Source organism: Strigops habroptila, chromosome 16 (assembly GCF_004027225.2).
Source record: "Strigops habroptila isolate Jane chromosome 16, bStrHab1.2.pri, whole genome shotgun sequence".
NCBI classification, from domain to species: Eukaryota; Metazoa; Chordata; class Aves; order Psittaciformes; family Psittacidae; genus Strigops; species Strigops habroptila.
The window spans coordinates 3,499,810-3,517,775 of record NC_044292.2 but is presented as its reverse complement, the minus strand read 5'-3'; the positions used below and the strand labels follow the sequence as shown (position 1 = coordinate 3,517,775).

The 17,966-nt window shown below is 45.4% G+C and overlaps 2 protein-coding genes across 6 annotated transcripts in view; one reads left to right on the top strand and one right to left on the bottom strand.

Moving 5' to 3' along the window:
- The window catches only part of MTOR (mechanistic target of rapamycin kinase), a 66,401-nt gene extending 55,780 nt beyond the window's left edge, over positions 1–10,621 (bottom strand). For 4 of the 5 annotated variants that reach the window (XM_030508260.1, XM_030508263.1, XM_030508262.1 and 1 more), the window contains exons 1-15: positions 10,557–10,621; positions 9,227–9,390; positions 8,744–8,852; positions 7,226–7,458; positions 6,657–6,857; positions 5,771–5,905; positions 5,040–5,315; positions 4,606–4,714; positions 3,586–3,772; positions 3,267–3,395; positions 2,222–2,466; positions 1,835–2,050; positions 1,099–1,304; positions 452–574; positions 14–103 (exon numbers count right to left, since the gene is read on the bottom strand). In XM_030508260.1, the coding sequence (XP_030364120.1) occupies positions 14–103; positions 452–574; positions 1,099–1,304; positions 1,835–2,050; positions 2,222–2,466; positions 3,267–3,395; positions 3,586–3,772; positions 4,606–4,714; positions 5,040–5,315; positions 5,771–5,905; positions 6,657–6,857; positions 7,226–7,458; positions 8,744–8,852; positions 9,227–9,346 (2,379 nt within the window). In that variant the 5' untranslated portion in view covers positions 9,347–9,390; positions 10,557–10,621. Of the gene's footprint in view, positions 1–13; positions 104–451; positions 575–1,098; positions 1,305–1,834; positions 2,051–2,221; positions 2,467–3,266; positions 3,396–3,585; positions 3,773–4,605; positions 4,715–5,039; positions 5,316–5,770; positions 5,906–6,656; positions 6,858–7,225; positions 7,459–8,743; positions 8,853–9,226; positions 10,253–10,556 lie in introns of those variants that run through there. The other variant, XM_030508261.1, reaches the window with a different exon arrangement.
- A 342-nt stretch (positions 10,622–10,963) lies between these two features.
- On the top strand, positions 10,964–17,096 carry UBIAD1 (UbiA prenyltransferase domain containing 1). Its single transcript, XM_030508265.1, has 3 exons — positions 10,964–11,144; positions 11,347–11,901; positions 12,807–17,096. The coding sequence occupies exons 2-3, from the start codon at positions 11,379–11,381 to the stop codon at positions 13,292–13,294; spliced, it is 1,011 nt and encodes a 336-aa protein (XP_030364125.1). The 5' UTR covers positions 10,964–11,144; positions 11,347–11,378; the 3' UTR covers positions 13,295–17,096.
- The last annotated feature ends 870 nt before the right edge of the window (positions 17,097–17,966 follow it).

Here is a 17,966-nt window from a genome sequence, read left to right as displayed (position 1 = left end):
GCTGCATCCCTACCTGTGCAAGCTCCCCTATGGTCGCTAGGACATTGTTAATCACCCCTGGATTTGGATCTGGATCAGGATCTTTCAGTTTCACAATCAGTGCCTGGTAGGTAACAGAAAAATAAATTAGAATGTGTTTAGAAGACTCTTTGCTGCACATAGAGTACTCAAAACTTTCCTTTTTTTTATGCCTGCAATTGATTCCACGGGAGCTCAACTTGTATCATGGTGAGCATTCAACAGCAAATGAAATTTCCATTTCACAAACTTATGCAAACCAGAATCAAGTTAGGCTACACTGTCACACACATGCATTACTGTGGTAACATCCACATCAATCCAATTTTTTCCTGCTATGATGAAGCAAAAGAACTGCAGCTCCTGAGGGTGATGTATCCCCTTGCTGTATCATCTCACTCCAAAGCCTTTAGGAAGTGTACAGAGACTTTACCTTAAGGATAGGCTCCATATAGGGACGAATGAGGCGCGGAGCATTAGAAACCAGATGACCCAACATCCTGGCACTTTGCTCTTTAATCCTGCCAACACCACTGTGTTCCAGCTCTGTTAGAATCTGCAGGAAAGACAACGGAAGCATGAAAACAGGGAAAAATAGAGGTAGGCAAAAATTCTTTGGATTTTCTCCTCTCCTGTCCAGTGACAACATAAAGAAAAAATTATCTTAGCACTTGTAAAGGATGTTCTACATTAACATCCCATCCAGTCACTTATGTCTAAATGAAGCTAAAATTAATTAGCATAAAACTGAATAGATGGCTCCAAAACCATCTACATTTACGAAGTGCTGCCATCCATTCGCCTAAAAGTAGCACAGAACATTCTTCCTCAATACAGACAGAAAGCACTCCAGCATGATGAATGTGTGGTGAAGTAATGAGTGCTATCCTTTCCTTCCCAGTACATCCTTAGAACTTCAGTCCAAACATCTACCACCAAAAACACTTGCTGAAACCTCCTGAGGAGATATTCCCCCACTTTCCCACACATTCACTACAGCTAGATAAAGCAGTTCTTTAACACCATCTTAGTCTCAACACTAACTACCCTATTTTCACTGCAGGCACCCCCCTTCATTACCTGGATTAACATCTTGCGCAGGAAAGGCATGACAAAAGCAGGGTTCATGCTGCTCAGGCGCCCCACAGTACAGATGGCCAGCTCTCGGATTTCAAACACTTGGTCATTCAGGGCCACAAAAAGAGCTTGCAAATTCTCTGCCTGGGCAAGGTGAGCATCAAAGCGCTCATCCAGAGAAGCCAACACACAGAAACGTATATCAGGGTCTGCAAGAACACATTTGTTTCTCTTTAAATGCAAGAAGCTCCTGTCCTTACTATTGCTCTTAATCACAAACTGGCCTCAGAAATTCTTTGCAACCTCAGGGAAATGTTGAGAACTTCCCCAGCATGAGACACTACCTCAGTGTTTCACACAGGAGAAACAAGGCAGGTCAGCCCAACAAATTCCTTGCTGCTCAGCACTGCCCCGATAACCAGATTGGTACAATGCCAATCTCTTGCACCTACAAGCGGCATATTTGCAGGCAGTGTGCAGAAAATGTCACAGGCCTCCACCTAGTTCAAAGGATTACCAAGGGCACAGTTGGAGCATTTTGCACTGATGTTCTATTAATACCTCAAAAATCAAGATCTGGGAAGATAAATTGGCAGAACTTTTTAATTTATCATGAGAAACAGCTTAAGTTAGTGGCAAATAAGTCCAAATTCTACCACAACCTTGATATCATCACCTGCTCACATGCTAAAAATCAACATGTGGTAGAAGAAGCCTTTTCTCTGAATCCCGGACTAACCTGGGTCAGTTATTCCAACCACAAGCAGTTTGCTGAGAACATCAGCCACAACCTGCACTGCTGTCTGGCTGACCACATGGGCATGGCCACTGATCAAGTGGATGGAAGGTGTGAGCAAACGAGAGCAAGTGCGGGCTGCTTCCATCCGGATCTCCTTGTGTTCGCTGTTCAGAAAGTGGTCTGCACAGTGCCGGACAAACTGAGTCAGAGAGTGGCCTGGAAAGAAGAAGATGGGGATTTTAACACAGGTTTACACCTCAATTACTGGTCTTACCAGGGAATAGATGTTTAAATAAAGCGCTCTGAGTCTTCCTGCTACATGTACTCCAATGCACTAGTGTTTATAACGCACACCCCTTGACCCCCTGCTTATTTATTTCATCTTACCTTCGAACTCAAAGCTACCCAATGTACGAAGGGCAAGGGTGATGCTGCCCACATCACTGGCCTCTGGGATGTTGGTGAGGCTAGGGGAGGCCAGCTGGTGGGCAAGGCCCTTTGGCATTCCTGGATGTCGCAGAGGCTTGTGCATCAGAACGAGGGAAAGCATTTTCAGCAGCCCATCCTGGATATCCTTCTTTAGCTGGGGGATCTGACGGCTCAAGTCATACAGCACAGCTGTTAGAGCAGGGCTGAGGGTAAGAAGCAGGCAGACAGTCATTAGAACAGAAATCACGAGGTGCATATTTCACCTTTTTGCCCATCAGAAGATAACTGTGGGCATTCGCAGATCACAGCAACACCTGCCAGCAGAGCACAGAGGTCCTTGTGTGAACTTGGGCACATGAGATGACCTTCTTGTATGAACTTGGTGGGCAAACTGCCAGTATTACAGCTGCACTAGGCAATATTGCCAGAGTAATTACAAATTTAAGTGATTCCTTATACTTCGACACAAAAGTGACTAAATTCACTTCCAGCTGGCAGCATTAATCTAACCTAAACAGCTTTGTGCTACCTGGATACGTCCTCCATGCCCTCACATACTAACAACATCATGAGCTAGGAAATTTCCCTATAGGAACTGTCAGTTCCAACGATGGAAGAAGCTAGAAGCAAATATTCAGGACTTCAATTCTCCTTCCCTGCCAATTGGGTAGAGAAGAAATGTGCTGGCCTTTAGAGGCTTTCTAGATTTTTGCAGGCTGTTGCTAAATGTGTCTGAATAGTGGAAAGTAGAGAAGATTGCTTTTGAATTCACTAGTTCTACTAAAATATTTCTTTACATAGAGACCAATGCTCTTAAGTAACCCAACAAACACATTAACACTTAAAACATTATGCTTCTGAAAGTTATACTGATCTTCTGAAAGATCATTTAAAAGCAATAATCTTCCTGCTCAATCTGAAGACTTGTAAGGTCTCGTTCTGTATGGCCAACAATGCCATCCAGTGGCTAACAGAAAAATATGCTCCCGCGCCCTGTACTTACCTCAGGCCCACGGCCAGCATAGGCTCCAAAAGCTCTTTGATGTCCTGCTGAATACTGGGTCCCATGGCTCGTGCCAGCATACTAATGCATGTGAAGACTGTGGCATCAACCTGTACAGACTTTTGCCTCCTGGAAAGGGACCATATAAAAGTTAACTAAGAGGAGCTGCTATTTTTCAAACATCTTTCCTCTTCCCACTTCTGTGTTATCAGTCTTACAGAAACACCTCTCATTTTAATAGCATAATTTGATCCCACATCACAAAAATTATACAAAGAGCAAGTGTTTCAGTTCCTTCCTCTAACCTTCACATACTTACTTGTGGGCAAAGTCCTTTGGTGGAAGAGCTGCTTTTATGATTTCAAGGACTTTTGGCAGGTAAGCTTGAAACTCAGACCTCACAGCCACGGAAAGCAAACCCAAGGCCTGGAAGGCTGCGGTTCGTTCCTTCTCCTTCTTCACACAGCTGAGAACATGATTCATTGTGTCTGGAAGATACTGATCAGCTGCCACAAGAGAGAACGATACAGATATTGCAACTCATTTAGGTTTACACAGTTGCATCACATTTGCAGTTAAACCTTTACAATTATAAAACTAGGAACAGACATAGCCATGTAAAATCTGCTGCCATAAGCAGGTGCAAACATGTGTCACCATATAATAAAGTGTTCAAAGCCCAGAAGGCTTGAAAAAAATAAATCACCAAAATAAAAGAGCTATGAGGGGGGAAAAAAATACCATTGCAACAGGTTTTACACACAAATAAGATTCAAGCATCTTGTTTTCAGAGTGAGTGACTGGAAACTTAGAGTAACACAAAGTTTGTTCCAACCCACTTAGAGCAACTTGGTGACTCGCTTCTAACTCGGATACTCTCCTAAGCTTGCTTGATAAATCAACTGAACTGGCAGGTATTTGTCATTTTTACTTGATATTTCCTGGCACATGCAATAGAGAAAAAGGAAGACAACTCTGCTGATAATATTTATGATACATTAAGGTGGAAGCAAGAGAGCAGAGTTCAACCCTAAGCCTGACATACTGAGAAAAAACAAACAGGAGGTTCTCTCTCTTACAGTGTTTATCACTGAATTCAGACAATAGTTTTGAAACCCATTTTCTTCATCAGAGCAACATTTTGGCATCATATATCCAGTCACACTTATTCAGAAAAAAAAAAAAAGACTGTCCTCCCACAGAGGAATGTGCTCATCTTACAAGCACCACATTTGTACTGCTGCATTGCCTGTGCAAGCTCATCTGGACCAAAGAGAGCTGGACAACTTCCAGCCCAATTTCAGCAGCATTTCTTACATCCAACCATCTGTCTTGTCACCTGTGAATGCTGAAGGACGGAAAGCCGCCAACCGTGGTAGCAGATTGAGAACAGTCATCTGGATCAAAGAATTTTTGCTGGTTCTGCACTTGAGAACCCACTGGCATACCTGAAAGGAGATAGATTTGGGCTTTGAAGGATGGCTATTGGCACCAGTGCACAATCATTTACTACCTGGGTGCTTTAAGGCATTCTACTGACATTTGGCTTCAGAGTCCATCAGAAAGATGGATAATTAAGATAGCTTCCAAAAAAGTAAATCACTTGCTCCAAGAGAGACAGTGACAAAGCCAGGATACACATAATTAATGAGTTTTCACACCTCAATTCAACACCAGGCAGTATTGCCTGCTAAGTAAGGACATAGAGGACAATTGCTCTGCAATAACCGGTGTAGTGAACATTGGCAGACAGGTTGAAGAGCAAACACTTACTTGATCAAACTTCTCTTCCATTAGATCTCTGCAGCATCGACTTTCTACCAGTGTAGACTTTGCTGGGACAGGTGAGGTTGCAAATCCCATGATTCCTTGGTGAGCACTGTACCCCAGAAGACCAGCCAAAGCATTTGACTGAGAGGGCTGAAGAGACTGGAAGCTAGTGAAGGGAGTGATGTGACGAGGTTTGGTACTGAAGCCCATCAGGTCTTTGCAGTACTTGTCATGCACAAGCTGCTGCTGAGTGATCTCTTCCATCTCCTCTCTAAGGCGCTGGATAAAGTAGAAAAGTATGTTTTACAAAAAAAAAAACAAACCAAAACCCAAAACATAGCTGAATAAGAGATTCCCAACACTGTGCTACCCAAATCTCCTGAGCAGCATCCTGTATAATCGATATCCAAATGGCTGTACAGCTTCAACTAAGCAAAATCCAGCAAAAATATTTGGGTATCTAATACACAAGAGTCCTCATTCCATATAAAATTCTTTTTCACTGTAATTAATCCAGTTAATAGCACTTTCCATCAGAGTTTAATACCTACTCAGCCCAAACCAGTCACTGTTCTTTCTCTGACACATTTCAATTCGTAATGCTCCAACTCCATGTTCAGATGACTTTTTAGCCCAACAACTCCATTTCAAACACAATGGAGTATTTCCACAGATTGCTGAGTTGCTACACGTTGTCAATCAAGCCATAATCCCCATCTAGTTCATCTGCTCACCTCTCCCTCCATACTGCTGATTCTCACTAGCTCATTGAGGATCAGTAAGGCACCATGGATTCGGTCATCACGGTTCATTCCTTTCTCTTTGGCCAAAGTCTCATCAAAGCCCTTCTCAGCCTCTTCATATGTATGCTTGGGGGAAAGAAAAAGATCTCAGTGACCATGCAGAAACAAAGCCTGTGGAAATAAAGTAGTACTGCCAGTCAAGAGTTACTGATGGCCTATAATTTTCCAAGAGTAGCCACAAGCCTTAACTGAGTAATAACAGAGTACACCACCACAAATTCAGATTCACCCAGAAGCTGTGGACTCTCTGCAAAGCAGTTTCAGCAGCACTAATAAAACAGCCAGTCAACCATGGCATGCTATAAACTTCATCAGTATCTGCATCACATATTTGACTATGAGGAATTCAAGTTCACAACATTTGACTGCACTGTGCAAACCTTATTTGATATTATGAAGCTTGAATTCATGTGACAATGGAAGCAAAGCTAAGGTTCAGGTAAAAGAATCCTTACCTTTCCCATTCATGTTTTATCTACACTAATAAAACCATCTGCTAGTAAGAGATGACAATAGATAGATGATTGCAGACTGTAAAACTAGGTCAGGCCTAACAGCTGAAAATGAGCTGCAGATAGAACAATGGATTCTTGATGGAGTTAAGTCTCTCGATTACTTTTGCAGTGGGCTAAACAAACTACTCATTTTGTAAGCCCTTACAGTTTCAACCCTTTCAAGGGGAGACAGTTTTCTATGGACAGTCAGACATACAGACAAAAGAGACACAGGTTCTTAGCTTAGACAGTTCTTCTAAGAACTCACTTAGAGAATGCCCTGCATTATGAGAAGCTGCTTCAAAACAAAGTTATTTTCTTACTCTGTACCACTGGGGCTTCTGCATCTCTTTTGGCTCCCGTTGTGTGGTGAGGATAAGGCAGGCTCTTAAGGCAGAAACAGCTCCCTCTCGGATGGCCTGTTTGGGATCCCACACAGCCACAAATATATTGTCAAAGAATGGCTGCACTTGTTGGAAGAAGAAGGTAGGCACGCTGATTGCCAGCTCACGCAGGACAAGAACCTGGAGGTGGGGAGAGAAACAGGAACGGTCTGTGAGGATGAGCACCCATAAACAAACCTGGTAACTTCCAGAACATAATATCATTTATTTAGACTATCAATGTCTGTGAGACTGAGCTGTTTCCAGCTCTGTACTTTGACAGTTCCTAGCACAGCGGTGTCTCAATCTTCTTTAGTCACTGGGCTAAGGTAGAAGCAATGAAGCAATGCTGTATCTGCCACGAGAGCATCAGAGAGTCCCAGACAGGGACTGGCAGCCATTTTGATCCTGACCTGATCCTTTTCTGCAGCTTTCTGTGCACATCTCCTACCACTATTAACTACCCCTCCCCAACCCAAGACAGGTGAAGACAAAAAGAGATTACTTACAGCTGCATGTCTTCGACCTTCATTCCTGTCGGCTCCCAGCCACTCCAGAGCTCGTTTCACCTCAAACTCCACATATTCAGCTGTGAAGGTGTCACCAGCCATTGCAAGCCGCCCAATAGCCTTGGAGGCCATCTCCATTACAACAGGGTCATTGGATGGCAAGAGGTTCCTCAGGTAGTTGGCAAACCTGCCAATACGGGTGGCGTTACCTCCTTCAACACCAATAAGGCTTGCTGTAGGGAAAGGGAGCAATGCTGTAGGTTCTTCCTAGGAGTCAGTGAGTCAGACAGCAGGTAATCCCTGGAGGAGAGTTAGTATTCCCTATCCATTCCTTAAAGATTCCCACTAACTCCTCCTAAACTGCAAATCCACCAGAAAAAAAAATAAAAAAATCAAATAATCAAGGAGAGGGCAACCATTCTTGAGTCTAAACTTGTTAAGTGGGCAGGAAAATGCAGTCAGTAGCTTCATAGATTCCCCCCTGCTTTTTAGTTTAAATGAGAAAAAAGATAAAATAAAGATTCCTGGCATCACAGACCCATTCCCAATAGAAAGGCATCCATCCACATGCAACTACTACAGCTGGTCCACCTCAGGAGAGAAGTCAAAGGCTGAATGGACCAAGGAAACTGCTCTCCCCCTCAGCCCTAAAGGTGGTCTCTCTTGGCCAGGGGGAGGCATGCTGGCAGGCAGCAGCTTTCACTGCTGGTGCCTGGGTTGTACCTACTCTGTAGATAAAGAGGCCATCAGCGTCCAGGGCTGGCACCTTTCAAAGCACTAGATTCACAGAAACAATTTTAAAGTGATACTCTCAGCTTAAAATCAGATGTTGCCAACAAAGATTTCTCTAGCTATGGGGCTCCCACTGTCTTCAGACATGGATGAACTGGATGATTATGCCCATGAGCCTAAACCTTAAGTACCTCTATTTGGTTATTAAAGTAACTGCTACAAGAGAGGCTACTCACTTGGAAGGCAAAGTATTTCTGCAGGCTGATTTCCCTAAGAGTCAAGATACAGGCAGCTAAGCCTCGGCACAGCAAAAGCGCAACCAGAGCAGCTGATCAGAATCAAAGCAGAAGCTATGTGAGCCTCTCCCAGGGATATAAGCTGCTGTTACTGAGTCAGGTAAATTTAAATACCAAGAAACAATCTCTCTTAGAAGAGAGCGGAGGAAGTCAATCCACCCTGATACACGTAGATGGACAGCACAAACTGTTCTCAGCTGAGCTTGAGAACAGAATTTTCACATGCTCAGCACTCACATTTGATGCTCGACTCTCAGAAGAGCTCAGGGCCCATTAAGCACCAGGTTTTCAGCCACTCTCAGTGCTCAGCAGCTCCCATGCTGGCGCTCATGGACAGATCTTCAGAGCCCAGCAACTAGCACACACCCAGCATACTGAGCAGTCAGACATAACACCCCAATTATAAAAGCTCATTCCTTTTGAAACTCTGTTCCTAAAGACAGATGTATGAAGAGAAAACTCACCAGAATCATTACGCACTGTCACTCACCTATAGCCAGAATGCCACCCTTCCTTTCATTTGCATCAGAGCTAGAGACGAGCTCAAATATATGATGGTTCAGTTGATCATAAAACCTGGTAGATTCTTCCTGACTCATCTGTAAAAGCAAAACGTTCAAATCAGCTTTCAGCATTCTTTCCCTCCTTCCTATCCCAAAACCTCCATAAAGACAATGCTTCTTAGGTCGCTTAAAGAAATTAAATCAACCATACATTGCAAACACAAAACATTATCTCTTTTTTGTGCCCCAGACATGTCGAGTTCTTTATTCTGGTACTCAATCACCCATGCGTGCCACCAACTCACTCACCTCTCGTACATGCTGAGGCAAAGGCAAGCTCCGTGCTGTGCCCCACCTCCTCTCTAAGACCAGCTTCCATATTCCAAAAATCTCCATCCCAAGAGTACTCAGCCCACATCCTACACTCCTATGATAAAACAAGGATAAATTCTCTCATTCGCAGCACTCACTTCGCGGAGCTCCATGGTGACATAATGCTGCAAGTCCTTGGCAGCTTTCGCCCTCGTCTCTTCACTGCGACTCTTCAAGCCATTGGCAAATTGTTGGAGGATGGACACGGTGCCCGACATGATGGTGCTGTCCTGGGGCTTGGGGGCATCAAATCCTGTAAGTGCTTCAGAAAAACACTTCTTTTTTACTGCTTTCAGCTATTGAAATATCTCAGCTTCTTTCTTAAGGCTGCCCGTTTCCAAAACACGCACCCTATTGCATGCAAGGACGCTGTGCCACTAGAGCATAAAATTACAGGTAACGACTACATTCCTCAGGCCTTACAACTCTGTGGTAAAACTGTACCACAGAATATCCTGACCCCAGCCTACTTGCTCCCTAGTTCCTCAAATACCAAAATATGCTCCAGGTGCCCAAACCCACGGTGATCCAATTCTAAACAAGGTGAAAAATAGCAGGAATGAGATGAAGATGGGATTAGGGTTTACAATTACACTCTAATAAATAATACAATCATCCCCATGACTATATAGTTATCACATCTGACTCCTCCTTGAACACTTTCAATCAAGTTTCTCCACAGAAATTCCAGCGTTATGCCAGCACAAGGAAGACAGCGCTCGGGGCCTGGCAAGTGTTACACTCTCCAGTAGATATTTAGAGATGGGAAGCCTACTTATAGCAACACTAATCATTGCAGCAGGATGTTTACTATCACAACACATAACCCAACTTTATCGCATTTCTTTATGTGGAAAATATTCTAGAGGCTGGACCCCCGCCGCGGATTTCCAGATTACATAAGCCCAAACCCAGCACTTGACAGAAAGGGCCCACAGCGACACACGGCACCGAAACTTCAACTCCTTCTTCCCCAAACATCCCCGCGCGGTGACACAGATCCCCCCAGATGAAAGCGTGAGGTGGCTCCAGGGCTGCCCCACAGCGGGGAGCCAGGAAGAGCTCCCCCGGGCTAACAGCAGCCCGTAGCTGCGGCCCCACCGCCGCCGGCCGGGGTGTCCCCGCGCGGGGCTCCCTCACAGCCGCACTGGCGGAGGGACGCGATAGCGGGCGGGAGATCCCGCCGCCGCCGCTCCACAGGCCGGGGCTGAGAGAAGAGTGAGGTGAGGCGGGGCGGGCGCGCGGCCTCAGGCAGGCGGCTCCGGGCGGGGACCGCGGCACGGGGCCGAGCGCCCGCGGGAGCGCCGGTGCCGCTGACAGGGCGCAAGGCGGCAGCGCGGCTGGCACTGAGCGGGAACGCGCGGGGGGAGCCCGTGACGGGAGGGAGGGGACGGCGCTGCCGAGGGGAGGCTCCGGAGCCGCACTCACCGCCTCAGCCCCGACCGCCGCCGGCTGCCCCGCTCTGGGCCCCGCGCCCTGCCCTCCACCCGCGCCTGCCGGGCCGGCGAGCGGCTGCTGGCCAATAGCGTCCCAGGACGGCTTTGATAGACACCGCCTCTGACCAGTAGAAAAACAGCTAAAGGGAAGGAGCGCTCGCAGCTCCGCCCCTTCTCCCAAGAAACCGCAAGGTGAGACAGACCAATCATCAAGCGAGCCGGGAGCGAGTGGCAGTAAAACTGACCAATGAGAAGGCTAGGCGTGCTCGATTGGTGAAAAGTCCGCTATAGGCCCACCTCCCAGATGCCGGGTGGCTTCCGCCCTTCCCTAATGACTGCCTGCCATGTGCGCATGCGCAGAGGTAGCTTAGCGCCGCTCCCTGTGTGCTCCGCTGAAATGTGTCCGGCTGCGCACAGCAGGAGCCGGGGCGGGCCCGGCGGCGCAGCTGCTCGGCGTTAGGCCCTCCGGTACCGTGAAGGCGCGTTTAGCAGTGCTGATGTGTGCCTCAGAGTGACACCCCCCCTTCGCAGCTGCGGTGGCGACGTGGTCCGTTTAATGTTCATGCCGGGAGCTGCTCTGGTACGCGACCCTCCGCGGAACCTCCTGCGCCTGGCCGCGGGGGCGCTGAGGTGTGTGTGGGGGGAGGGAACAGTCTTTAGGCGCAGGCGGGAAAGGGCGGTGCGTGCCATTACCTCAGGTGCGGCCATGGCGGCGGCAGCGGAGCCTCCTCCCCGCTGGGCCTCGCGGCCGCCGCGGTAACGCGCGGCCCTTCTTCTTCCAGGTGCTGCTGCTGCCGCTGCGGGACGGGAGAGCATGGGGCCGGCAGACCTGGCGCAGAAGATCAGTGTTAGCGCTGAGAGCCCCCGCGGCAGCGAGAGGAACGACGCCGGCTCCGCTCTGGCGGGCGCTGAGAGGGCCCCCCCCGGCAGCTGGAGGCAGAAGTGCGCGGCCTATGTGCTGGCGCTCCGACCGTGGAGTTTTAGTGCCTCCCTCACCCCTGTGGCTCTCGGCAGCGCTCTGGCGTACCGGGCTGAGGGAGCGCTAGACCCAGGGCTGTTGGTGGGAAGCGCCGTGACCGTCCTGGCTGTGCACGGAGCCGGCAACCTGGTGAATACCTACTATGACTTCTCCAAAGGTATCGATCACAAGAAGAGTGACGACAGGACTTTGGTGGACCAGATTTTGGAGCCTCAGGATGTAGTCCGGTTTGGAGTCTTTCTTTATACTGTGGGCTGTATCTGTGCTGCTGGGCTCTATGCTGTCTCAACGCTCAAACTGGAGCACCTGGCCCTGGTTTACTTCGGAGGGCTTTCCAGCTCCTTCCTTTACACTGGAGGTAAGCACTATATCCCGTTTGCTGTAAATCTGAATTTAAACGTGACAGAATTAGTTGACTTCTCGAGGATTTCTAGGAGTCACAAGTGATGTATCTAGTTAACTGCCCTGGAAATATCTGGTGGTATTTCCTGGAGTCCTGGTAAATGAACTTCTATTCTTTGCCATTGATTGCTGTGGGAAGAAGCACACAGAGTTCTTAAGTTGGAAAGTGGTGTTGAGACACTGTTATTTATATATGTGACTTTAGATGCTTATCAGAACCACTGCTGCAACTCTTCATGATGTGTATCTGGTCTCCCTCAGCAGTACAGCTCACTGCACGTGGTGTTTTCCATTGGTGGAATCTGTTATTTGTTTTCGGATGTTTTGTTGTTGTTCTCTAGATGAAGCCTCATTGTGAATGTCAAGCAATTTGTGTTTGTTCTCAGTAAGAGAAGGATATTTTTAGTGCCTTACTATTAGGAAAAGGAAAACTTGGTTTCAAACTGAGTCAGACTTTCAAACAGTTATGTTAGTTTCCTTGAAAGAATCTTGTCAGTTTCGCATTTTGTTCTGAGCATTTTTTGTGTTTATTCAGGGTCAGGTTTTAGTGTGTGTGGTCACGCTAAAGAGTGCCTTATTTCTACAGATTTCTGCAGAAATAGGTGCTTCTAGATGCAAAGATGGGCATTAGAGCCTGGCCCTTAGTTTCTGTTACACTTGTTTGAATGGAGAAATTGAGAAGCTGCATTTCCTTGATTATCTTTGGAAAAAAGAGGTAACATACTTCTTAGCTGTAGCTACATATGTGTCGGTTGTTTTTCAATACTTCTGTGGAAGGGGCTGATCTGTTGTATTGTCCATTCTCTTCTGTGATTTCGGTTGTTTGATGATGCTTCATTTTATTCTTGTGTCTTGCCACAGGAATTGGATTTAAATATGTTGCACTTGGAGACGTGGTGATCCTGATCACCTTTGGGCCCCTGGCTGTCATGTTTGCCCATGCTGTGCAAGTTGGTTATCTGTCTGTCTCGCCACTGCTCTACGCTATCCCACTAGCGCTCAGTACTGAGGCCATCCTGCACAGCAACAACACACGGGACATGGAGTCTGACCAGCAGGCGGGTATTGTCACCCTGGCTATCCTCATCGGTCCTGCCTTCTCCTATGTTCTCTACACCGTGCTGCTCTTCTTGCCCTACCTGATTTTCTGTGTGCTGGCCACACGCTATACCATCAGCATGGCATTGCCACTCCTTACCATCCCGATGGCGTTTTCACTGGAAAGGCAGTTTCGGAGTCAGAACTTCAACAAAATCCCTCAGCGGACAGCCAAACTCAATCTCCTCCTGGGGCTTTTCTATGTGTTTGGTATTACACTAGCACCAGCCGGTGCTCTGCCCAAACTCTAATGGGAGCTGCAGAGTCAGGCCTCACAATTCAGTATTAATGCTCGTTAGTGGTGGTTGATGGGGGTAGATGACCTGTTATGGACAGTGGGAAGAATGGAGAGACTGTCTTGAGCTGTTGATTGTCTGTGAATTCTATAATTGCTGGTCTTGGATAGCTTGTACAACAGACTTTAAGAAGGGGATTTATCAGTTCTTCAGAAGGAGTGAACTGTGCAGCTTTCAGGGGAGCAAGGTGATGTGAAGACAAGGAAACATTCAAAGAAACTCATCCTTCTGCCACTGAATTCTTTTACTGTTGACTCAGTGAAAGTAAGATTGAGCCTCCAATGCAAACTGTTCCCTTCACAAGCACAGTGATTGCTTATATGACTCCTTTTCTTACCAAGGTCAAGGAGTCCTGTGGCTCCTGTGTGGTAAACAGAAAACACTGCCAAATGCTTAGCATCACAACAATGTAGGTGCTATTACTTCACTCCCTTGTGAGCATAGTTTAATTTTTGCTGTTGGTTTTTTTTTTTCTCTTAGCCAAATTTGAGCTTTGGCTTCCAAGCCACTGAAATGTAGTAGACACTAATTCATTAGCTCTTGCTTCTTCTTCGTCCTTGCAGTCTAGGAATTTCAGTTACATATCTCTGTGGGATGTTGGTGCTGAAATGGAGCACAAATAGCCCACTGCACATACTTCAAGCCAAACCCAGTAAATTTATATTCTGCTACAAAAGCTGAAGCTGTAATTGTACATCATGCAACTGAAAACCCTCAATGCATAGAAAAACAAGTGGTCTGCATTTTTGCATTTGCTTATAATTTACTCTCTGAAATGACACTCTTGGAGTTAAGGGGCAGACAAGAGCAGCAGATTTCTCTGGCTGGGTATGGGTTAATGGATACAGGAAGAACAAATTCTTAGTTTCAATTAAATAGTTTTTTTTTTTCAATTGTCATTCTCTGTTTGTTTAGAGGCCCAGTGAAATATCTTGCTGTGAGAAGCCCCCTTGAGCAAAAGAGAAAGATATTCAGGGTTGGAAAAAAGGAATTGGGATTGTTCCATTGACTCTGCATAAAAATTAGGACTGGAAATGGGAAGAAACCATTTTCATTAACAAGATTTTTCCTGTTGGAGTCCAGAGTTTGTGTGGCTGAATCACATTTAAATGTTAGCTCTGAAGTGAAGTTCCCCACCTCTTTTTTTTTCTTTCCCCTGTACACCTTATGGTGGTGGTTTATTTTCTCCTGCAGATCTTGCCACTTGATGTTCATGTGGCAGTTTGGAGAACTGATTGTTTCAGCAATTATGTAGCAGTGTGAGGAACATGCCAAACACACTGGGGAGAAAGCGTGACTTGCAGTGCAAAGATGAATTAGATCTATGCCATGTTGCTCAGTGCCAGCTGGATTCCCTGTTGTGTTGAAGAATAAGTATTTGTTTCCTGTATCCAGGGTTTTGGTGAAAGGTTTGCAGGAGTTATGGAAAGCTTTAGAGGAATTGATATAGGTGTTGAACTAGAGCTGCTGGTGCCTGGGTTGCAACCTTCCTTTTGAACCAAGTAGGAGTGTGCTAACCACTATATGAAGGGCATTTAAACAAGAGCAATAAGCTAGCATAGGGCTATCCTGCATCTGACATAGGTAAGTTATGCCCTTGTGTGTTCAGCTGAGTGTTACATTTAGTGGGTTGTACTGACAATAGAGCTGAGCTGATGGTACAAGGTTACATGGTACAGCTATTGAAGTGACTGTTTCATGGCTTTGGGTTACCCAGTGTCACCCAGCAATTGGTCTATTGCTTTACAGCTGTGCTGTGGTCAGGGAGAAGGATTCTTTCCAGGTGTTTTTTATGAGCCACAATTTAATCTTTTATTAAAATTGGGCAAATGATCACTCTGGTCTCACTAGAGACACTGACTTCAGCAACTGTGTGCTGCTTTCTACAGCAAAATATTTCGTTAGAGGAGAAGACGTAAAGTTCAGCACAGCTGGATGGAGGAGATCTATCCAAGTGGTTTTGGAAACTGTTGTCAAATCAGACATACACAACACAGTATCTGCTGTTACTTCTTTGTGGGCCTATGGGGTAAAGAAGAGCCTGGCTCTGAGACACACTTCACTTTGCTGTAAAGCAAAAGCTTTTCTAGGGATATGGACTGGGCTGGTGGATCTGTTAACCTTGCAATTGCAGCTATGCGGGTGTATTAGGTTAATCCCAGCATGGCTTTGTTGCTACCTTTTGTAGCAGCTGTGTGCTTTATTTCATGATAGCTTGGGTTTGTATAGCTATTGGTTTGAAAGACTGGATAGTTACCTTTTTTTTTTCTTCCTACTCCTTTTATATAAACTAGAGTACTCAAGGTAAATTCCTTAAAGGAACTAATATTTGGCTCATATCTTTGATAAGAGTAACTGTAACAGTGGAAACATCTAGGATATAATCTTTGGAGTAGTGTATTAACTCTAGTTGTATCCAGGCTACCCTTTACAAGCAGGGAATAGGCCCCTGCCTAGGATGTCTGCTTACTGCTGGAGAGGACCAGTGCTTTTTGTTACAGAGATGAAGGAAGAGCTCACTAGTACCTGTATGTGTTTGTGGAACACTTGTCAAGGTGGGGATTCAAAGCATTTTAATAGTATGAATGAGGTGAAAATTCAGTAATTCCTTACTAGCAGATGCTGGTTGTGTCCAATTCCCTGTCTGTGCAAAACAATATCATTCCAGGTTCTTAAGGATATTAATAGCACATTCTTCACCATGGCTTTGAAGAAGTCATTTAACTTCTCTGTGTCTCAGAAAACAGCTAATTTTTGCCTACCTCACAGGGATGCTGAGCTGACATCATAGAGAGCTTTGAAAGTAAAAAGTGCTTTATCTCTGTGTGTGCTTTTCAAAAAGCATGTTTAGTACTAGAAAACCTGTTAGGTATGAGCTAACGTAACAGATGACTTAACCAGTAAGTACACCAAAATAAATTCCTTGTAGACGTTGAGTGGCAAGAGAGGCTCCTTTATAGGTTTGTTTTGAGATGAGGATGCTGGGTCTCTTTCCCTACCCTTCTCCTCCCTGTCCCATGCTCCTTTCCCTCACTATAAACTTCTTAAACTTCTTTCAGGTCTCTCTTCACGAGCTGTATTGCAGTGTGATGAGTCTACACTGGTAGATGAACAGATCTGTAGCCTGTCTGTTAATGCATCCTAAAGCACCTCCTGGCCTTTCTTCAATAAAGTCTCCAAATGTTATTCTGTTAATTATGCTGTGTTAATTATTTTATATCACTCCAGTTATATTTTTGCACATACATTAAAGCATCTTCCTGGAAGGAGGAGGGTCTTTGTGTGCTGTGTGTTTAAGTGCATGAAAGATCATACTCTTTTTGTATTAAGTCCTGTTTTGAATTGCATAGTCCTGTCCTTCCCTATCATTGGTTAAAATGTTCAGTGGCAGTGATCATCTCGTACTAATGGCAGATTTCAGAGTGGTTTTAGTGTTTTCATCAATGAGGAGAATTTTAAGAACAGAAATGCTCTTCAGCGTTTGGAAGGAGATTTCAGCTAAACTTTAAATCTTTCTTAATAAAGATGGACTTTCTTCCTCACCTACGTGCTCTGCCATTCTTCCAGTGCCGTGATCTCTGCTCCTGATTTGCAATGATCTATATTGTATAGGACTGTGACAGTGTAACACCTTCCCACGTGTGTCATAAATGAGCCTAAAGCATGGTTTGAAATTTTCCTCTCTTGGTTACTGGTGTTGTCTACTATACAAATGCATGTACAATTAGCTTCAGGAGACTAAAGTCTTACTTGTCTTACATGCTTTGTCTCATGTTGTTTTTCATATGTGGTTAAAGTGGTTTGAACAGTCTAGAGAGACCTCTTGGCTCTGCCACCTCTATTGTATGTGTTGCACATAGGTGAAAACAGAAACAAAGACAATTCAATGAGTCTGATTTCACGTTTTGCTTCCAGTTTAAAATCCATCTGAGTAGGAAAGAATGAAAGAAGTTCCTGCAGTAAAGTTTAGTGACTATATACCATTGTGGAGCTAATGCTTTCACCTGCAACACTGTCTTACTCTCATTGTCTGCTTTGAAGTGATTTCCTGTTTGGGTTTGCAGGACTTTCTGTGGTTATAAGACAGCTAGGCCTGGGAAGTATTTGTCTACATTTGAGATGCAGAACACGTCCTAAGGTTCATAGCATTTGGAGACAATTTTAGAGGGTAAAATACAGACTATCTTGGCATCTAGATACACATGGGTCATGCTCGAGGATCCTCCCAAAGAAACTTCTGAATCTGCAGAAACCAGCCTGCAGAGTATCCTTTTTAGTGAGACAGCATGTTGGTGGTTTTATTATGACTGTAATGGTTCTGCACTTGCTCTTAAAACACATTTTAATGCTTTTTCCTGTTAGAGGCGGAGTCTATTAGTAGTCAGCATAAACTCATTTTAGAGAAACTGGACCTCTAATAGAAAATGTGTAGAGATTTGCGATTCATGCACCATTGAACACCTTTTCATGCTGTGCCTGTGTAGGTGGAGGCTGTAATTCTAATTGTCTGCAGATGGCAGCATCGTTGTTCTTCACTGCTGCAGCACCCGCTGGTACCTGTGCCCTAGGCGGAGGCATCCTCTGCCAGGCAGACCACTGCCACTGCAGAGCCCCAGAACTGCCCTGG